Below are 19,583 nucleotides of genomic sequence, written 5' to 3' on the forward strand. Positions count from 1 at the left end.
TTACACCAGTCAGCGAGAATCGTTTTCTGGCATCGAGTCGGGTGAGGGCGTTAAACGTAGTAGTTGTACTGTGTAGTGACGTGGCCACAAGCCAAATGTAGAATAGAAGCCAAAGCTTTCTCCAATTAAAAACAGATGTTTTGAAATAAAAAACAGGAAAAAACAAAGATGTTAAACTGTCATAAAAACTTGATGATCTGGCTTGTCAGCTGCTACTTTTCAATAAAAACATTCTGAGGCCGTGGTCCCTTTTCTCAGTGCCGACCTGTCTCTCTTGGCTGCTCACTGTGAGCTGATGATGTTCTATTAATGTGAAGGCTATGATCTGCTGCGCTGTCTCTGTTATCCAGGCTTTGCTGTCCTCCAGCACACAAAATAGTACAACAACAAACAAAAAAAACACATTTCTCATGAATAATCACTAAACAAAGAAGTGAAAAAAAGAGCTTCATGTACAACAATTGGAAATGTACACTTAAACTCATGCATATGTAAATAAGGGCCTCTGTGTTATGAGTGAACGGGCATATGAGCTGAATGGTGGCCGTTGCGGTGCTCAAAGCGACATGTAGGTGCTGGCTGTGACGACCCCCCTGTAATCTGATATTTATAGTGGGAAGGGTATAAATAGCTGCAGCCTGCTGACTCTACTGTTGTCAAAGTCACCGAAGCCACACAGCACATTTCACTGAAGGTAAACACCGGACGGTTAATAAATAATGCCTCTAGAGAAAAAACTAGATCGATTAATATGGAGTTTTCTGTATAGACGACCTATTGGACTTTATGATTTGTCGTTGTTGCTTTTACATCTAAAATGAATGTATAACAACTGCTCACATTCATTTGTGCGGTAGGAATCTCCGTGCGCTTATTTTTAAATAGGAACTGCTCATTGGAGTCATTATAATCAAAATCTTGAATGTATTTGTGTGCATTTTTTACATCTAATTCAACAGGAATGACAGGTGCTTAGCTGCACCGTGCTTTTTTTCCTCCCCCTGTCAGTATTGAGGGCTGCGAGTTCTCAGGTGCCGGATTTAACAGTGTGGTTTACCTCATGACCGTGTCTCCTCAGAGCGAATTGACTCTCTCTGGACTAACAGATGAACACGGAGACAGAAGATGACTTTTATCAATCGGAGGACGACCTGGATGAAGACGAGGCGACGCAACGCATCATTGAACAAAGTCTGATTGAATACAGAAAGCTCAAAGGATTGAACCCAAGGTTAATCTCCAACCACCAAGTATGGGTTTCTACTGCTCTCATATCTCTTGTTGAACACTTGAATTTTTCTTTCCATAGTGATCTGATACCCGGCGAAGACCCTGATGAGATCTTCAAAGCAATCAAGGCGGGTAAGATGGTGTGATTCTTGAACCTGTCGCGGATTATCGATTAATCTTGCTAGAAATTCTGATATATTGTACCGTCCTCATGTTCAGGGGATGAAGACGCGCTGAACAGACTGGTGGTGCAGACAGAGACCCTGTCCAGAGTTGATGAACGAGGATGGATCCCGCTGCATGAGGCCTCAGCGCACGAGAACAAGAGGATACTAGAGATCATCTTCTCAGGTAGTGAGGTTATGACTGTAATCTGTCTCTTTTTTTATTTATTGTGGGATGTTGATTTGGTTGTTTTGTGTTCCAGCATCAGCCCCGGGTGCAGCCCAGTGTCGCACCCTAAAGGGGGAGACGCCACTGTTTCTGGCAGTCGTTCATGGACTCAGAGAGAACGCTACATTCCTGTTACAGAACGCTTGTAGCCCGGATCTCCAGAACGATGAGCAGGATTCTCCACTAGTGGCAGGTCTGAATGCAAAATGCACGTCTTTTTTTTTTTTTACAGGGAGATATTTGCTAATTTCTTATTTCTCAGCTATTCTGAACGACCAGTACGACTTGGCCACGCTGTTGCTGCGCCACGGTGCCGGAGTGGACCAACCGGGACCACTGAACAGGACGGCTCTACACGAGTCAGCCTTTTTAGGCCTGGAGAACTTTGTTTATCTGCTGCTGGTTTCTGGTGCCGACCCGAACGCAAGTGACGTCAAAAAGAAAACTCCGCTGGCTCTGGCTGCGCAGAATGGACATCTGAACGTGGTGGAGGTCCTGTTAGAAAAAGGTATGTTAGATACGGGGATTTAACCTCCGCTGTGGATATCAAAGGTAGCTGGGTTTGATTACTTATTTATTTGATCACTATTTATAGTGCAATAGTGGAGGATAAAACAAAAAAGCACTTTGTAAACTCTGTGTGTCAAAAGTGCTTTCCATGCTGTTTTCCAGGTCTGGAAATCGCCCATGCATATTCTTATAGTAAGCCTATGCATTGATTTTGCAGGAGCCCGTGTGTGTTGTGAATCAGAGTCCGGCAGTGTCTTGTTCGATGGAGCAGCATCAGGAAACCCCGACATAATCTCCTTGCTGCTGGACCACGGAGCCGATCCCAACCGGCCTCTGTACAGCGGGCACCTGCCGCTTCACCGCGTGGCCTACCATGGTCACATATTGTGAGGAATCTCTGCGTCACGACATCTAACTCTCCCACTTTTCAAATAAGAGTCTGAACCCCACTGTTGTGTTCTCTGGCAGGGCACTGGAGCACCTCATCCCCGTCACTAAGCTGGACGCTGTGAAGGAAAGTGGGATGAGTCCTCTCCACTCTGCCGCCGCGGGGGGGCACGCCCATTGTCTGGAGATGCTCCTCAAAGCTGGCTACGATCCCAACTTCATGCTGCACCCAAAGGTGCGCAGCAACTACGACGATGACCGCAAGTCTGCCCTCTTCTTCGCCGTGTCCAACAACGATCTTCAGTGCACCCGCTTGCTGTTGGAGGCTGGGGCAATGGTGAACCAGGATCCCCTCAACTGTCTGCAGGTGGCTCTCAGACAGGGCAACTATGAAATGATCAACACGTTGCTGAAGTTCGGGGCAAATGTGAACTACTACTCCCGCGTCAACACCACTCACTTCCCCTCAGCGCTGCAGTACGCCTTGAAAGACGAGGTCATGCTGAGGATGATCCTGAACCACGGCTACGACGTCAAGCGTTGCTTTGACTGTCCGTATGGAGACGGTTCCCACGACTATGCTCCTTGGACGGCCGCAGTCATTAAAGACATGGTGGTGAGCTGAAGCTTGTCTGGGAGGGAAAAAAAGGATGTAAAGAATTGAAGAACTATGAATGAACTTGGGGTTTCTTCTTTGACTGCCACGTGTCTTTCTTTGTCTCCTTCTAGTTCTGTGAGGTGATAACGGTGTCCTGGCTTAAGCACTTATCGACTCAGGTGGTGAGCATCATGCTGGACTACACCGACCACGTCTCCTTCTGCACCAAACTTAAGGAGACCTTGGAGGAGCAGAAACAGTGGCCGGAGATCTGTCAGGTTCAAAGTGAGAGCTGATCCAGCTTTAGTTATGTTCTACCCGCCAGGGCAAAAAAAGTGTTTTGATGACATTGTGTGCATTCATTGACTTAAAGTGGCAATCCCATAGAAATAAAATAGAGTAGAATGGATATTTAACGGTTTTCTGTGGTCGTTTGAGTAGTACAAAAGAAGATGGCGATTGTTGTCAATTGTTATAATGACAACAGACGTCAGTGGGGCTGTTAAGGTGTTTGTCGCAGCTCGCAAGTTAGAGAGCAAAACACAGCTCCAGAGATGGATCGCTGGCTAGTTAGCAAGGTAGCTTCCACATGGTGGAATTAGCAAGCTAGCTAACTAGCCAGCTCGCCAGGTAGCTTGTCCTTCTCCGGAGAGGCGGTGAGTGATGCGGAGTTACCGATAGACCCAGCACTAGCCAGCTGATGCTAAATAGCTAGCCAGCTTGATAATCCCACCATGCTTTAATGCTGCACTAGTTACAGACACATGAGCCAAAGAAAGTTGTCACTTATCTGGCGATAGCAATGTGTTTTCCTACGCTGTGACAAGAGAGTGTGGATGAAGCATTACGTTGTTAAATTGTACTCTTCTGCTCTGGCTCACGTTACTACTCCTCTGCTCGTTTTAGTCGATACTGCCAAAGCTACACATAATAGTACACATATAAATGGCCGCCAAACTGACCATCCAGCTACAATGATTTGAATGGAAATGTCTGTTCTACTCCTATTTTACTTATTCTATTTCTATGGGCAATCGTTAAGATTTCGTTCAAATATTCAAGATTGCCACTTTAACTGACTTTATTTACACTCAGGAAACGCACGGGGCCTGAAGCATCTGTGTCGGCTGAGGATAAGAGAGCATCTCAGTCGCCTGCGCTTGAGAGCCCCAATTTTCATCAACTTCCTTCCTCTTCCTCAAAGGCTGAAAGATTACCTACGCTACAAGGAGTTTGATGTCTACAGCAGGGGCAGCCTCGTTCACCCGCACTGAAAACGCGTTTATAGCTGTCACAGAGACACGGAGACAGTCAGTATGCATTAGGATTTAAGGATAATTTACTGTCATTATGCAACACAGGGATGCACAACAGAATTCAGTTGTAGCCCATTTGCAACACAACAAACACATGACAAACAAAACAAAACTAGTAGTATATTCCTGTAGTGCATTTTTTTAATTTGCATCATAAAGAATGTAAACAGCAGCAACAAAAACAGTTGTCTAGGCAGATAATATGGCTGACATCTTCACATTAAAGATTGTGTTACCTGTATTATGTAGTTTTTCCAAGTACATGTTGTCTGTTGGCTACTTTATGCCGTGCAATATTATTTGTAGGCCACAAAGTTGTAAGTATGTACTTTTGAGTCCTTTTTTTTAAAAAGCTACAGTGACGTGTTAATGCTTTGTGTAAAGATTCACTCTTTGTTTGAGCAACTCTCTGTTTAAATGGGTCATAAAGAAATATGAAATAACTGCAAATAATGTATTATTATTACAGTATATTTATCATTATAAAGTCGTATTGTAGTAAGAGTCCTTTTATAATGTGAATGCAGGAAATTGAAATGAGAGGTGGCCTGAAAGCATAAAACCAGTATGCAAATAAAACGTAATTAAATACATTTAAAATAGCTCGATTCTTTAGTCCTTCTTCTAACGACAGATCAACGACAGATCAACGAGTGGAGGAATACACGCCTCTTTGTCACCCCCTAGTGGTATAATGAAGTATTGCAAGAGTGATTTGTTCTTCAGGTTTTACAGTAATATATATATATATATATATATATATATTTATTTATTTTGTACACACATATATACACTTATAAACACATATATGTATGTATGCTTACATACGTGTATATATATATATATATATAGTGTGTGTATATTCTATACATCTATAAATATAAGTATATAAATACGCACACAATATATATATATATATATATATATATATATATATATATATATCCATCCACACTTGTAAAATGTTGCACAGTGATTAAAAAATAAGATGTTAAAAATGTAATTAAATATGAATGATGTACAGTCAGGACGTTCATAGCAGGGTTTCATATCTTTTGGATGCATCACTCATCGCCACATCCATCACTAACGTTACATGAAGCCTCGCAGTATATCCATCCGCCGCTGGGCGGCGCGGATGTTCTTGTATGTAAACATAGTGACGGCAGCGTTTTGCAGTGGTGGAGAAGAACGTGTACGTCATTTTCACAATGGCGGAGGCAGGGTGAGGAGGAGAGAGAGTGTATATGTGTGTGTGTGAGTGTGAGTGAAGCGGTGCCGTAATCGTTTTAGAGCTTACATTGCCCGTTAATTCCTGCGCACGGTGTGCCTCGGTAAAATGGCCCTGAACCCCAACGGGAGAAGGGACGCAGAATGTACCGAGACGGACTATCTCCAGCCGGAGGAGGGTGGTGGCGAGCACCCGAAGAATTCAGCCGCCACCTCGGCCACAGTCAACCAACAAAATGGCGATCAGCCTGGATGTGGAGACGGCGTAATGCCCGAACAAGAAGCCCCCGAACGGCGGAGGAGCTCGCAGGCGAGACCCGGCGAAGAGCAGCCGCGGAGGAATTTCCAAATCCCGAGGAAGATAAAAGGTGGTGCTGCTATTTTGAAAACACAGCCTGTCTGTCTTTTTCTTAATTCTGCTGCATGTTGCTAGCCCCTGCTAACGTCAACCGTTACGCTAACTAGCGTTACCTTGCTGGTCACGCTGGTTTAACGGCTTTTAACTGAAATTGTGATGAAACCAACGGTCCTATTATTTAAACACGAGGGGGGAAGATAGCCGTTGGCAAATGTAGCGCGAGTGGTATTAAGCAGACACTGCTTCTGGTTGTCCCCAAAGTCCAGAGACAGGCAGGCAGGCAGCACTGTCCACTCTGTCCAGTTCTTTAACATATAAAAAGCCCAAATCACCTTTTCCACGGGACCAGAGTCTGATGCAGCTGGTGTCATGGAGTGTGTTTTGCAGCCGTCACCTGACAACGTGTGGGGGTGTCTCACTGACCTCAGTGAAGGGCGTGAAATGAGCCAACTCCACCTGTCTAATGTGGATGTTCTCACAGTACCAGGACACCAAGGGCTGCCCACTCCTCGTCCCACTGCAGCATGCCTCTTACACATCACCCTAAACACTCATACAGACTACAATACAATGACACTGCCCCCCCCACCCCCTCTCATCATGTCCCAAAAGTTATTTGCATATATGCAAAGTTCAGCTGAAGTTGCCGGACTTTACATTGTTAAGCCGCGCACACAAAGTCTTCACGCACAAGTAGGAAACTCTTGTGAGATGGACCTGGCTGCACTACTTTGTGCTTCACATGAGAGATGTTTACTACCTGTTACACCGGCTTGTGATGCTCCATCCATTCAGTGTAGTGGTGGTTTCACTCATCTGCATGTGTTTGGGTTAACTTAGTAAGTCTCGGTGTCGCCCGAATTTTTCCATTGATGTGGAGGAGTTCCTGGTTACTGTTGTCCATCAGTGTTTTATTTAAAGGACCCCTCAGTGACCCTCGGTACACAAACTGCAAGCACGTCACTTCCCCCTGCTCCTAACATTGACATATGTCGATATATGATAAACAGATCGCTTGCTTCCTCTTTTCGTGCAAGAAAGAAACACTGTTTCATATATCACCCTCTGTATGAGAGTAGAGGATAGTCAGTGTGATGTTTCTGTCTCCCGTGGTCAGACTTAAAAGTTTTACTTCCCTTTTTTTTTTTGCACCTCCTTCCGCTCGATGCTGACCCTGTCCATTTCCCCTCTTCTCGTGCGCAGGCTTGTACCAGTTCTTGCCCCCCGACAGCCGGGAGTTCGAGGACCTCGTGAAGATCGTCTCCTCGTTTTACCTCGACTCGTCGTCGCGGGGAACCTTCTCGTACTGCAAGGCCCGGCTCATCCACAACGAGCTGCTGGAGAAGGAGGTGGGCCGTCGTCCGTCTGTCCTCCTCCCGGTGCTGCACAATGCCACCGTGGAATGTTCTTCCAGTTTGCTCCCTTTTTTTGTGTTTGATGGAACCTTGTAATTTGCAGGAAAGAGCACATGTGTGACAGCACGTGTTTAATCACATACATGTGTATATATATAAGTACACGGTGGGATGTTTGTGAGTTTCATGCTGCTCATTTTTTGTGGCAGTTCATCGAGAAGCGGAGAGAGATGAAGCAGGAGGGGCGGACGGAACAAGAGCTGACCGAGTCGTACTGCTTCCTTTATCCGGACAAATCCAAGGTACTGACCCGCCGCGAGGGTCCAGCGATATACAGCGCTGAGCGTGAACTCATCTGAGGCAAAGTTGTGACACGTTTTTCTTCGTTCTCTTGTTGTGCGTAGCTCCAGTGGATCTGTGAGAAGGGTCTGTCGGGTGGACACTCCAGGATTACTACAATAGGAAATCCATCCGTGGGTAAGTTTGTCATGTTTTTACAAACCCCTACACATACTGTATCCACATGCACATCTCTGTACAGACATTAAAACAAGGAATAACTAACATACTAATGTAAAACCTTGTAGTATAATTCATTCATGAAGAATATATTAATAAGTCAAATAAAGTGGGAGGGGGAGATTCAAATAAACGGTAAAATGAATAGATAAACGTCCAAATTGTGCAATACAAACTTGATCAATAATCAAGTTTCGATGATTTTTTCGTGAACTCTTCATTGTTAACTGTTTATTGTTCTCACAATGTCTCCCGTTGAGATCAATCGACACGGATTACGACGTATAAATATCTGCACATACGTCGTCAGTGAGTCGCGTTGCTGTGAAAGGAGACTGTTGTTCACTGATATTGTTTAAAGAGTCGCCGCCCTGATAAATTATTTGCATCTGAAGATGTTTGATTAGCATTTAGACCTGATTAACGTGTCACGTGTCACATCCACGGCTGGGAACGACTCTGATACATGCAGCAATGTATCTCTTCAATGTCTGGTGACAACTGACTGCCCACACAAGGAACGAAGGCTTTGTCTCGTTCTAAAATATATCAGCCAGTAATGGACATAATTCTCAGGCTTACGTTCAAAAAACGCAAGAAGAGAGCCAAAGCGTTGTCGTCGAGTGTCCGTTGAAGTGTTGCTGAAACACTCGTTGACGTAGTTATGTTGTTAAAAAGAAAACCCTGGGAACTTAACGTCAGTTTGTAGCTTCTTGAAGAATGTCACTTTTAACAGCGTAAATGTGACACTTTCAATGCATCGTTGATGGAGTACGAGTGTGACGCTTTCTCTTCTAATTCACTTCTTTTGTCATCGCAGGTGTTTACGTCTCCAAATATTCCGACCTGTTACAAATCAATCCCTTTGAAGTGGGCTCGTCCGGAGACATGGTCGTTTTTAAAGTTATGAGGGTATGGCTGCCGTTCAGTTCGTGACGTCGACAGAGTTGTAACCCCCCCGTTGTGGATGTTCAGCTCACCCGTGTGTGTTTTGTTCTCTCAGGGTCGAATAAAGCACATCCACGAGAACATGCCTAAGAACGCGATGGAACCTACTCCCAAGTTCGACTGTCACTCCAAAAGTGCCAACAGGGTCACGTCTTTGCTGTCTTACCGGGCGTTTGAGCTCACGCAGGTGAACTTCACTTCTCACATGTAGTGTGTTTTTAAAGTAACGTGAGTTCTTTTATTTCTTGTGACAGTATTTCTATAATTCAACGCGTCTTTCTTATTGTTTTTTTTTTTTAAAGCAATATTTCTTCGAGTTTGCGTTCGATGAGATCAAGGCCCGGCCGCGGCACGTGTGCCCCTACGCTGTGGTTTCCTTCAAGTACAAAGGCAAGGAGGCCGCTGCTACGCCCATGATGTCACACAGGTACGGTTACCTCCGCAGGTACCTGCAGACAGTCGGGGGGGGTTGGTACGATGTTCTGTGTTTGTTTAACAGGCTTTTCTCTCTCTCTCTCTGCTTCACAGGTTTCCCTCAATTTCCTCTGAAGGAGGCCGAGGTAAAAACTATTTTTGACTTTTGGATATTTGATAAATATTGAATGAGACAAAGAAGCTTCTACGTGTGGTCTTGAATTAGTGTCATATCTGTGTCAACTGGTATTTGCATAAAGGCCATTTCACACCAGGAGTCTGCCACTAACTACCCAAAATCTAACGTAGCTCTTCAGTTACAGATGAGCACAGTTCTGAGTGCTGCAAAATGATCCGAATCCCATTCACCAAGAGGATGAAGTGCTGTTTTAGTTATGAGCTCTTTGTATCGTGCCTGTTGTTTCAGGGAGGAGCTGCTACACGGTGTGGAGTGGTCCATTAGTGAACAAGGGCCACGAGTTATTCCCAATCTGTTTACGGTCCTCGTCACGCCCTTACCTCCCGTTCAAACTGTGAGTAAACCTTCATAATCCTGTTCACCCTGAACCTCCTCGGTGCTTCTAAAGACGCTCCCTTTGCAAAGAGGAAGCTAGAATCCACTGGTGCAATATACAGTCGATTTATATATATATATTTTTCTCTCTGATAAATGTGCTTCCCTGAAGGCCTGAGAAGCTGGAGATGAGCAGAGGCATGCAGCTGGATCAGGTGAAGCGAAAGATTCCCTCTGTGCTCTTTTCTTGGGACACTTACAGCGCATCACGGGAAGGTCAGTCCTCACCCCACACGCGTTCACCTCATCATGAAATCACATTCAAGTCATAAATCTATTAAATGCAAACGCTGCATCGCGTATTACAGGAACATGGACTTAATCCATCGATGAGATTGCAAACAAAGTGTTTCAGATAAAAACCGATGAGCTTTATTTCCTGCTTTTCTTCGGTCCGCAGTGATGAAATGTGGGATGTCCTGCAGCCTGTTCGAGGTGGTGGACGGAAAAGGCAAACCCACCAGCGGCAGCTTGGCAGCGCTGGTCCACAAACTGGAGAGGGACAGGATGGTGAGTCAACCTTTCGGCCGTTAGCCACCGCGTCCCTGTGCGTGGAAACTAACCGGAAAGATCCAGAATGTGACTCTCAGCGTGTCAACAAAATATACTTCAAAGATTCAGGAATCCAAATCTAAAAGACGCACACAGACGGAGAAGAATGGAGATGACAGTTAATAAGTAGATAATGTAGAGAACAATCTGTCACAACGGTCATGCTGCTTTAAAAAAAAAATACATTTAAAAACCTGAAGTTCTCGTGTAGACGCAGGAATACGTGCAAACCTGTCCAGCAGTCAGACTGGTGTTATGATCGCTCACATTATCAGATAATGAAGCACTGTGGTGCTTCTGACCCTGCTCTCCTCTCATTCAGGTGCTGGTGAAGTCCTTGTTTGACCGGGGCTTTCTCTTCCTGCTGTCCTCGGCGCAGATGGTCGAGTCCAAAGGTGCTGAAAAAGCTTTTACTCTCCTCTTAAAGCTCTCCGTTGTGCCGTTTGAACACCCACTTGTTGCCTTCAGCGAAGGGTTCAACTGTAAAAAAAATGTTTCTGTTTGTTTTGCAGAGAGGCGGGGGCGCGCCGAGAAGAACCTGCAAGCGTTGTTCATCTTTCAGGAGTCAAGGATGGTTGTCAAGTATTGTAAGTATTATTCACTCTATCCATCCTTTTTGTTATTGTGATTGGGCCTCCAGTGGAAGCATGAAGCTCCCAACCGGAATGTTTTATTAAGAAACGGAGAATGTTTGGATACAGCAAATATGTTCCTCACGTCTACCGGCTGGTTTCTATGTTATAACCAACTCCTGGTGTAAAGATCCCGTCTCTAAAGACTTTATTAGTGCAGATAGACGTCTTTAACGTGCGTCCTCCATCGCAGCATCCAGACTGTTCGAGCCAGAGCCGCTGACGACGGAGCCCCAGCCCGCCATCCTGTCCTCCGTGGATCCCTTCGTCCCGGCTCTGCACTACGCGCTCTTCAAGTTGCGCGCCAACCCGGGCAAGGACCTGAGCTCGGGGGTGGAGCGCCAGGCCACCGACTACCTGACCCGCAAGGACTCGGGCACGGTGCGGCCGTTCATTCTGCCCGACTACAAATACAACGCGGACGACAGGACCAACCCGCTGCTGGTGCACAGACCCAAATGCAACATGGACGCCGTGCTGCGCTCTTACGTGCACAACCCCGCCAACTACATTTTACCTCTGAGCAAGACGAAGGACGTTATCGATAGAATAAGGAACCCCGCACCCGTTCCCGTACCTGTTCCCGCGCCCGTTCCTGCGCCTGTTCCCGCAACCGCCCCAGTGGAATACAGCCCCGTGTCTGACTGGGGCGGCTCGGACAGGGGCTCCGACAGGGCGGAGAGGCCCGCGGAGAGGCCGCCCAAGGAGAAGCTGCCTCCGGACAGGCCGGCACTGGAGAAACCGCCCTCGGACAGCAGCAGCAGCAGCAGCAGCAGCAGCAGCAGGCGGAGGCAAGGGTTGGCCCATTCTAACGGGGCCCAGGCGCAGCAGAAGACCCCCGCGGAGCCCCAGCCTCAGCCCCCTCAGAGGCTGCGTCTGTCCCAGAACGAGTACGACAAAGACAAGATGAAGCAGCTGCTGAAGCTGATCCAGCTCCACAAGAAGGCGATCGTGAAGGAGCCGGGCAAGGAGCGGGGGGAGGACGGGGCGTGGGACGTCAACAGCCTGAAGAGGAAGTTCGAGGGCGACGATCGGGGGGGCGCGAAGAAGCACCAACGCACGGACCCGCTCAGCAACGGGGAACCCAGCAGAGGTGAGGAGGGCTGAGGCTTCAGTTGTGTGATTTAATTTCAGGGTTTTTTTTCCTCTGAAATAATGAATATTATATTAGTTTCACAGCCCTGTCTGATTAGCGCTCAGTAATTGCATTGTAAATTAAAATAAAAAAGAAAGAGCGTTGGCATTATTTTAACATGCAGCCAGTGTATTGCCATACAAATTGAATTACTTTACGCTTGTTTACGTAGTTGAAGGTTGAGGTTTCTGTTGCTGTTTATATTCCTCTCTGCTGGTGGAACAGCTGCTACAGCTATTGTAGAGTTAAGTGCACTAGAACCTGAACTGCAATTAAGGTAGTTTAATTTCAACCTTAAATATTATTTTAACCCATAAAAGTTGGCAAATTTGCAATGATGCATAACCTTCTTCACAAGGAAAACCTTAGTTATTAGAGTTCAGGATATTTTAAATACCAAATTTAACAAATCTAATCGGTCTCTAATTGCCTGTGTGTCTCCCGCTAGGGGCCCAAGCAGAAGAGATCGGAGATGAGGTCGGACACGGCGACAATCTGACAGCGGTGATGGAGAGCATGGGCATCTACGACACCGACCTGAGGGCTCACGGCAACGCCGGCGCCCCCGCGGTGAACGAGACCCAGCGCCTCCTCAAGATCCTCCTGGATACCCTCAACAAAGCCGTGGCTCAGGGTTCCACGTCCGCGCAGTCGAACCACGGCGAACCGTCGACGGGCACGGGGAGCGGGGAACCCGCCTGCCCCGAGCCGGATCTCAAGAACCAGAATGAGCCCGCGTCTCACACCAACTACACAGAGGTGAGATGTGAACTACTTCTAGGGTTGATCTGTTGGAGGATTGGAGTGATCAAATGTAATTAACGGGGGTAAAATGCATTCAAGCAGATGTCGAGCTCTTGCTGCTTTTGTCTGCATTTGCCGTTGTCCGTTCCCACCACATCTACCGGCATTTCAGTCGGTCAAAGAGAAAAACATTGAAACAAAACTTCTCAAGGCCACTGATCCACCATTTCAGTCGGATTGTAACTTGGGCAAAGAAGTCCAATGTCCAGTCAAGATCAAAAGCAAACAACGTTCCTCGTGCAGTCTCTCTCTCTCTCTCTCTCGCTCTCGCTCTCTCTCTCTCTCTCTCTGTTATTAAAATGTCCCTTTTATACGTCTAAAGAAAAAGCTATAAAACCACGATGTACAGCGCAAGAGAGAAGAGCCCACCAGGCTTACTAAAGAAAACCACCGACTGGTCTCGGTGTGATCGAGGCCAGAGACGTGTTTGTAGATCTAAAAATAATTGTTTTTTTATTCTGTTTAGGAGGACATGGACTGTAGCCCCGGTAGTCCACTCAGCCCGGGCTCCCCAGCTGAGCAAGCTCCCACCTCAGACACTACCACCTGGGTGAACCCGGCCAGTGAAGGTACCTCAAAGCCGTCTTTACACAGAGCCCTCGCTCCCCTTGTGGGCATATTTAGATCTGCTTCACGAGGCTTCTTGTGTGACACGTTTCCTGTCTTCTTCTTCTCCTTTTCCTTCCAGACCAAGCACAGCCTTTTCCTGAGCCGGAGCCCGAGGCCGCGACGGTGACGGACAGCTACGCGGAGCCGAAGAAGCCCGTCAACGCGGAAACAAAAAAGGCGGCCGCACCGCCGACGTTACCGGCCGTGGAGGAACTTCCCTTCCGGCCCTCCATCAGCCTGGACACCATACTGAACCAGGAGATTCACAGCCTCACGTCTGACATTAAGAACATCATGCAGACTCACCACATCTGCTATTCTTCGCGGCTGCCCTCGCGGCTGCCCCCCCGCCACTGCTGGCTGCCCAATAGCTGCTTCTCGGACTTCGTGGTGCCCTTCGTGTCCCCCGTCCCCGTTCAGGGCCACGTCAGAGCGCTGTGCGAGAAGATGGACAAGTTGATCCCGGCCCTGCCCACTCCGTCCCAGGTCACCTCCCCGCCGCCCCCGGTGACCACGTCTAATCTCCCCACGCCGCCCCCCACCCCGGTACAGACTGCCAAGCCTAAAGCGGAGCCCTCCCTGTCAAAGAGCGCCGCCTCCTCTCACAGCGGTAAAATGGGCACCGTTAAAGGCACGGCGTCCACGAAGTCTAAAGCGGAAGGCTCGTCGGCGGAGCTGGAGGGAGAGATCTACTCTCCCTCTCGCGTCACGCCAGAGTCTCCAGAGACCAAGGCCCAGAAAGCGGCTTCGGGCAGCGGGCCGGGCCTGCTGGCCGGCAGCCTCATCGGTCAGCTGAAGCCCGAGGTTTTCAGCAGCCTGGTGGAGATCTTTAAGGACGTCACCAAGAACACGGTCAAGTTCTACATCTACTGCGGGGACGAGGGGGAGGAGAGCACCGTCTGCAAGGAGATCAAGGTACGGCACACGGTCGCAGCGGGGTTTAGAGCGGTCACTGTCGGGCACATTATTCATTCCTCTGTGAGATGGTTCAGTCAATAAATGGGTCAAAATAGAGAAAAATGTCCCTCGCAAGCTCCCAGAGCCCTCCGTGACATCTTCCACTTGATCCAACGCACAGATTTTAGTTCTAAAAATAAACTCCTCACATTTCAGAAGCTGAACAGCTGATTCATTTGACGAGCTACCTCCACTTTAACTGGATTATTAAAATCTTTGTCGAATCATTTTCTGTGAATGATTTGATCAAATCGTTTCAGGACAAATTCACGGTGTTATTCTTTTAACTTTTTTCTTCGTCCACTAACATTCATACGATTCTGTCTCCACAAAGTACTAAAAGCACCACTTTAAACCAGACATGTGTTCATGATGTTTTGGGGAAAATGCCCCATTTTGCATGAAAAAAGCTTAAAGGGAATCGACGTAGGAACTGTTATTTGACAAAGACCAAAACGACCGATTAGTCGAGTAACCGACTAAGCCCGAATTTTTACATATTTTCACATCTATTTTCTTTCATATTCTTTAATTTAGATCTCTTTTTTTTTATCAGCCTCTGCAGTAGTAATCTGCTCAGACACACACACACACACACACACACACACACAGGAGAGAAGCTGCACATAGCGACATTGGGAATGTGAAACGCCTCACCGGCTCCTCTTTTGTCACTACGTGTTCCTCGTCTCGGCGGCTCAGCTCTCTCTGCAGCCGTCAGTCAAGTCGCTGTTTGTAAGTGTAAGCGAGGAGGACACATTCCTCCGTCTCGTCTCTGAACAGCTCCGTCTCCCTATTGTCTGTCACAAAGGAGTACTTGAAGAGCCTCGGCAACAGCGAGTGCAGCCCGCAGACGTTTCTGGAAAACAGCGGCAGTTTAGATAAGCTCCTCATCATCATCCCGAACGAGGACATCGCCGCACACGTGCACAAGGTACGACCCGGCCTCCCGCCGATTGAACATCTGCTGCAGAGTGTTTCATTATTTGCATTGTCGGGGTTATCCGCATACTGTATCTAGGTATTTTTCTTCTGGCCCTGCAGATCCCGGCTCTGGTGTCTCTGAAGAAGTTGCCCTCGGTGAGCTTCGCCGGAGTGGACACTCTGGACGACGTGAAGAACCACACCTACAATGAGCTCTTTGTGTCCGGGGGCTTCATGGTGTCTGACGAGTTTGTCCTCAACCCCGACCTCATCACACAGGGTACGGTGTAGCCGTTCTTTGAGGGGAACTGTGCGAATTCATGGATCGGTTGGACAATACTTCAGAGCTTTTATTATTTCTTTCTTTGTGCAGATCGTTTGCAGGGGCTGCTGAAGTTCCTGGAGGAGCAGAGCACCCCCGAGCACCCCTGGCAGTGGAAGGTGCACTGCAAGTCCCAGAAGAAGCTGAAAGAGCTGGGGAGGTCAGTATCTTGAGTAGGAGCTTACCCCGAAATAGTGGGTAACCAAATCCTAATTATCTTTAGCCAGACTTTGAGCTGTGAATCAATACCGTGACACTCTATGAATCTGCTCCTTCCTTTTTAAAGGTTGAACACCAACGCCATGGGGCTGCTGAACCTCCTCACTTCCTATCAGAAGAAGCACCTGGTGGAGTTCCTCCCGTATCACGAGTGCGACACCCAGTCGCGCCAGGCTCCGGACCTGGACTGCCTGATCAAGCTCCAAGCTCAGCACACACAGCAGCGGCACCTTATCTTCCTCACAGGTATCGTCGTTCACGTCCCTGTCGGCTCGAGGGCCCCGTGTCCACGTATAGAAAAAGCAGCCGCAGGGTCGCTGGGTATCTTGACAACCAACCCTCTCACCACTGTTGTGTGGTGGACTCGCACCGCTCCTATGTCTCGTGTTATTCATTTGAGCTACTTTTTAGTTTTATTTGTTGTTTTTTTAGCCTTGAGCACCAAACGGAGGATGTGTGCTTCATGCTCTGTGTAGATGACGGCCGTAAAGCTTTGTTTGTACTCGCGCTTGGCGCCGTGGCTCGAGCCTCCACGGATGAGCGTTAACGGAGGCCAGAGGGCGAACAAACAAAATGAACTGTGAGGAATCAAAGAGACAACGAGTGTAACTCATATTCATGGCCTACTTTATCGCCTTTGTACAAGATCTGTAAATAAACAATTCAAGTATTAAAAGCATTAAATAACATGTAGATAGTGCTTTTATCAGCGAACTAATCGTGACAATCGTGTGATCGCACGCGCCAAGTTACAAAAATTCAGAGGTGTGCGACACGATTTTGACCTATTATACCTTTAAAATTAAATACATTATTGGAGTGACAGTTGTCTTTTGGCTTATTTGTTATGTGATGTGTTTTTTTTTTTTACAGAGCGGCCGTTTGAGATGTTCCTCCAGTACTCCAGAAACGGGATCGTAATCGGGAGCATCGACGACGTCATGAGCGGTTTCCACAGTCTGATCGGCTCCATCAATCAAAATGAGCTTCCAACACCGCCCTCTACAGGTGGGTAGCGTCAACAGCACGACGAACCACCAAAGATATTGAGGATTTCATGTCATGCAGTGTAACCTTTGTTCTGTGCAGCGTTCTTAACAGTTAAATATGTCCTTTAAGTTATTGAATACACTGTTGATGCTGTTAATGCATCTATAACACATTTGTTTGATCATTTCTTTCCACTCTCCCGTTTCTCTCCCTCTCTGCCTCTTTCCTGCTCTCCTAGTAGTGAATGACGAGTGTGTGGAAGAGGACATGTCGTTAGACTCTGAGGATGATGACGAGGATGATAATAATAATGATCGCGGCGAGCCGACCGCCGTGTCGGATCCCCCAGAGCGGAGCCAGGCCGTGGAGAAGGGGAAGCCTCCGCTTCCGCCCCCCCCAGAGACGGAGGAGTTTCGGCCTCCGCTCCCGGACCAGCAGGTCACCCCCGACAGGACTCCCACGCTGTCCGAGTACAGCGCTCTCAAAACGGCCATCTCTCAGTTCAAGGCCACCAACCAGATGGGGATGGGCTCTTCGGACATCGGCGGCTTGTCCCCGGGAGGCTTCCCCGTGAACCCCCACCAGAGCTTCCTGTGCCCCTCGGCCTCGTGGTCGTCCTACACCGGCTCCTCCAGCTACGCGGCCTCCCCGGCCTACCCCGCGTCACCCTGCAGCAGCACCCAGGAACAGGACTACCGACCCCCGGTCCCAGCGGCCCCGTCCCCTGCCACGATCCCGCCCCCGGCCGTAATGTCCGCGGCGGGACCTCTAGCCAACCTGGCGTCCCTCCCCTTGGAGGTCAGACCTCCCCCTCCGCCTCACCTCATGATGTTGGGCCACACGTACGGCTCGGACGCCGGCGGAGCCGGGGTTGCTGGGAACTCCCCGCTCACCACCTCCCTCCCTTACACAGACCACAGTGACTCAGCCCAGCCAGCGTACATGGCTGGCATTCATCAAAATGCTGGCGGGACCCCCTCGCAACACGACAGGACACTCACCCGGCCCGGGGACGGTCTATGGGGGAACAGCTCCTGTCGGACTTCTAGCGGACCTCTGGACCCCAGCGGGCTTCCTAAGACTGGGGAAACCCTCGGAGGCAGCGCCCCTGGTAGTCAGGGGGGCAGGACTCAGGTGAATTGCATTAACAACCTTGGAGCCTCTGTGGGTATTCCCACAGTGGCCACCAGGGGGGGCTCTATAGTCAGGCCTAAGATGCCTCCACATCCAATGTGTGGCATCGGCTACGGCAGTATAGGTGGCATCCCTGGACAGATGGACCATGGGCCTATGCGGGGGGGTATGGGTCTTGGTTCTTTAGGGAGCTATCGAGGTAGAGGACCTCCACCGGTAGCACTTTGGCCTCGGCCTGGACGAGGACACGATCGGGGGGGCGGGGGGGGAGGTGGACCCTGCTCTTGGGGTTACCCGGCAGGCAGGGGCGGGGCACAGGATCACTACTCGGACTACACATACACTCACAACTACGCTCCCGAATAGACAATCAAAAACATGACCGAAGGGCAACACAAACGCCAAACTCCAGAGACTATTAAAGCTGGCTGAATGTAAATATTTCCTTGTCATAAAACACATTGATTTGAATCGGAAAAAAAGGAATCCTGGTTTTCTACATTAATGAAATAATTGATACAGGCAGTGCCGAGTGTCCTACCGTGGTGTAAACTGTACGTACACTCTTTCCCTGTTCAAAACCACTATATTTATATTTGCCAACAAATGGTAACGGCCTTCCAGCTTCTCGGAATCGATCGTGTTGTTTCTGATTGTCCAGGTTTTGGCCGGTTTGTGAACCCAGGGGGAAAGGCTGATATTTTTTTAAGGAAAACAAAAAAATAATAATCAAGTGAATGCAATTTCACTTTTGCTGTTGGTTTTTCTTTTTCTTTTACATATTTGGTTGTCCTAAATTCTATTAAAAAAAACATTTCAAATCTTATTTGTGTGACCAGTTTGATGACGGTATCAAGCAAACTATTAAAAATATAAATCACAGCTGTCTCACTGTCCTTTCACTCCAAACTCTCCTTTTATTCATCAACCTACAAGTTATATGTGCACGATGAAGGTGGATGAGTTGACCTTTTTAGAAATAAAGTGCGTGTCATAAAAAGCAGAACGCTGAGACTTAAATATGCCAACATGGCTCAGGTTCCTCAGAGAGAAGGTGTGTTGCTGTTCATAAAACGTGTTAAAGAGCTCTTAAATACTGTGTGACCGTGACGAGGAGCCGGGCACTGCAGTGGAAATCGGTTAAATCTGTTTGCTCCGGCAGGGTGAGCTGCATGTGGAGAGCAGTGTGGAGGAAAATGCAGCTCTTAAAAGCCCCTTGAGGCGCCATGCTGAGTGCCATCGGCCCCTTAACTCAAACCACCACTGAAGGGATCAAGATGAGGGCCCTCTCTGTTGGGTTTACTGTAGTGCTGTTATAACCCAGTGGAGGAGCTGGCTCAATAAGCACACCAGGGGGCGCCATTTCCTCTTAATGTGGAAAATCGGTTACCACTTTATCTCCAGAGCCTCCTGTGCTGGTGGTGCATTAGATGTGCCACAGTAACACCCCCCCACCCCCCCTCCATTAAACCA

The 19,583-nt window shown here is 48.1% G+C and overlaps 2 protein-coding genes across 5 annotated transcripts; both read left to right on the forward strand.

Annotated features, from left to right (window-relative positions):
• Positions 1 to 636: 636 nt before the first annotated feature.
• Positions 637 to 4,975, forward strand: asb14b (ankyrin repeat and SOCS box containing 14b). Of its 2 annotated transcripts, XM_079174888.1 has the most exons (10): positions 637 to 694; positions 1,079 to 1,231; positions 1,310 to 1,362; positions 1,450 to 1,581; positions 1,658 to 1,816; positions 1,886 to 2,131; positions 2,351 to 2,519; positions 2,602 to 3,136; positions 3,250 to 3,403; positions 4,214 to 4,975. In XM_079174888.1, the coding sequence occupies exons 2-10, from the start codon at positions 1,107 to 1,109 to the stop codon at positions 4,390 to 4,392; spliced, it is 1,752 nt and encodes a 583-aa protein (XP_079031014.1). In that variant the 5' UTR covers positions 637 to 694; positions 1,079 to 1,106; the 3' UTR covers positions 4,393 to 4,975. The 2 variants fall into 2 exon arrangements, with proteins under 2 accessions (XP_079031014.1, XP_079031013.1); XM_079174887.1 differs by having other exon boundaries at positions 1,658 to 2,131.
• Positions 4,976 to 5,659: 684 nt separating this feature from the next.
• tasorb (transcription activation suppressor b) lies at positions 5,660 to 18,979 on the forward strand. Of its 3 annotated transcripts, none has more exons than XM_079174825.1 (23): positions 5,660 to 6,032; positions 7,226 to 7,371; positions 7,587 to 7,679; positions 7,782 to 7,854; positions 8,717 to 8,808; positions 8,900 to 9,031; positions 9,147 to 9,271; positions 9,373 to 9,404; positions 9,686 to 9,791; positions 9,945 to 10,048; positions 10,233 to 10,342; positions 10,707 to 10,779; positions 10,897 to 10,971; positions 11,210 to 12,109; positions 12,600 to 12,910; positions 13,422 to 13,524; positions 13,644 to 14,479; positions 15,333 to 15,455; positions 15,566 to 15,725; positions 15,819 to 15,927; positions 16,054 to 16,232; positions 16,860 to 16,994; positions 17,215 to 18,979. In XM_079174825.1, exons 1-23 carry the CDS (start codon positions 5,774 to 5,776, stop codon positions 18,474 to 18,476), a joined length of 5,538 nt encoding a protein of 1,845 aa, XP_079030951.1. In that variant the 5' UTR covers positions 5,660 to 5,773; the 3' UTR covers positions 18,477 to 18,979. The 3 variants fall into 3 exon arrangements, with proteins under 3 accessions (XP_079030951.1, XP_079030952.1, XP_079030953.1); XM_079174826.1 differs by having other exon boundaries at positions 17,218 to 18,979; XM_079174827.1 differs by having other exon boundaries at positions 13,425 to 13,524.
• The last annotated feature ends 604 nt before the right edge of the window (positions 18,980 to 19,583 follow it).

This window comes from Pholis gunnellus (genome assembly GCF_910591455.1).
Source record: "Pholis gunnellus genome assembly, chromosome: 2".
In the NCBI taxonomy this organism is placed as follows: Eukaryota; Metazoa; Chordata; class Actinopteri; order Perciformes; family Pholidae; genus Pholis; species Pholis gunnellus.

What these genes read in the sequence shown, in the direction of transcription:
- asb14b (XM_079174887.1), top strand. Translation starts at nt 1,107, where the DNA reads ATGAACACGGAGACAGAAGATGACTTTTATCAATCGGAGGACGACCTG. An exon ending in CTTCAAAGCAATCAAGGCGG is followed by an intron (nt 1,363 to 1,449) that starts GTAAGATGGTGT and finishes CCTCATGTTCAG; the next exon opens with GGGATGAAGACGCGCTGAAC. An exon ending in GGAGATCTGTCAGGTTCAAA is followed by an intron (nt 3,404 to 4,213) that starts GTGAGAGCTGAT and finishes ATTTACACTCAG; the next exon opens with GAAACGCACGGGGCCTGAAG.
- tasorb (XM_079174825.1), top strand. Translation starts at nt 5,774, where the DNA reads ATGGCCCTGAACCCCAACGGGAGAAGGGACGCAGAATGTACCGAGACG. An exon ending in TTCCTCTGAAGGAGGCCGAG is followed by an intron (nt 9,405 to 9,685) that starts GTAAAAACTATT and finishes CTGTTGTTTCAG; the next exon opens with GGAGGAGCTGCTACACGGTG. An exon ending in CCGTCTGCAAGGAGATCAAG is followed by an intron (nt 14,480 to 15,332) that starts GTACGGCACACG and finishes TCTGTCACAAAG; the next exon opens with GAGTACTTGAAGAGCCTCGG.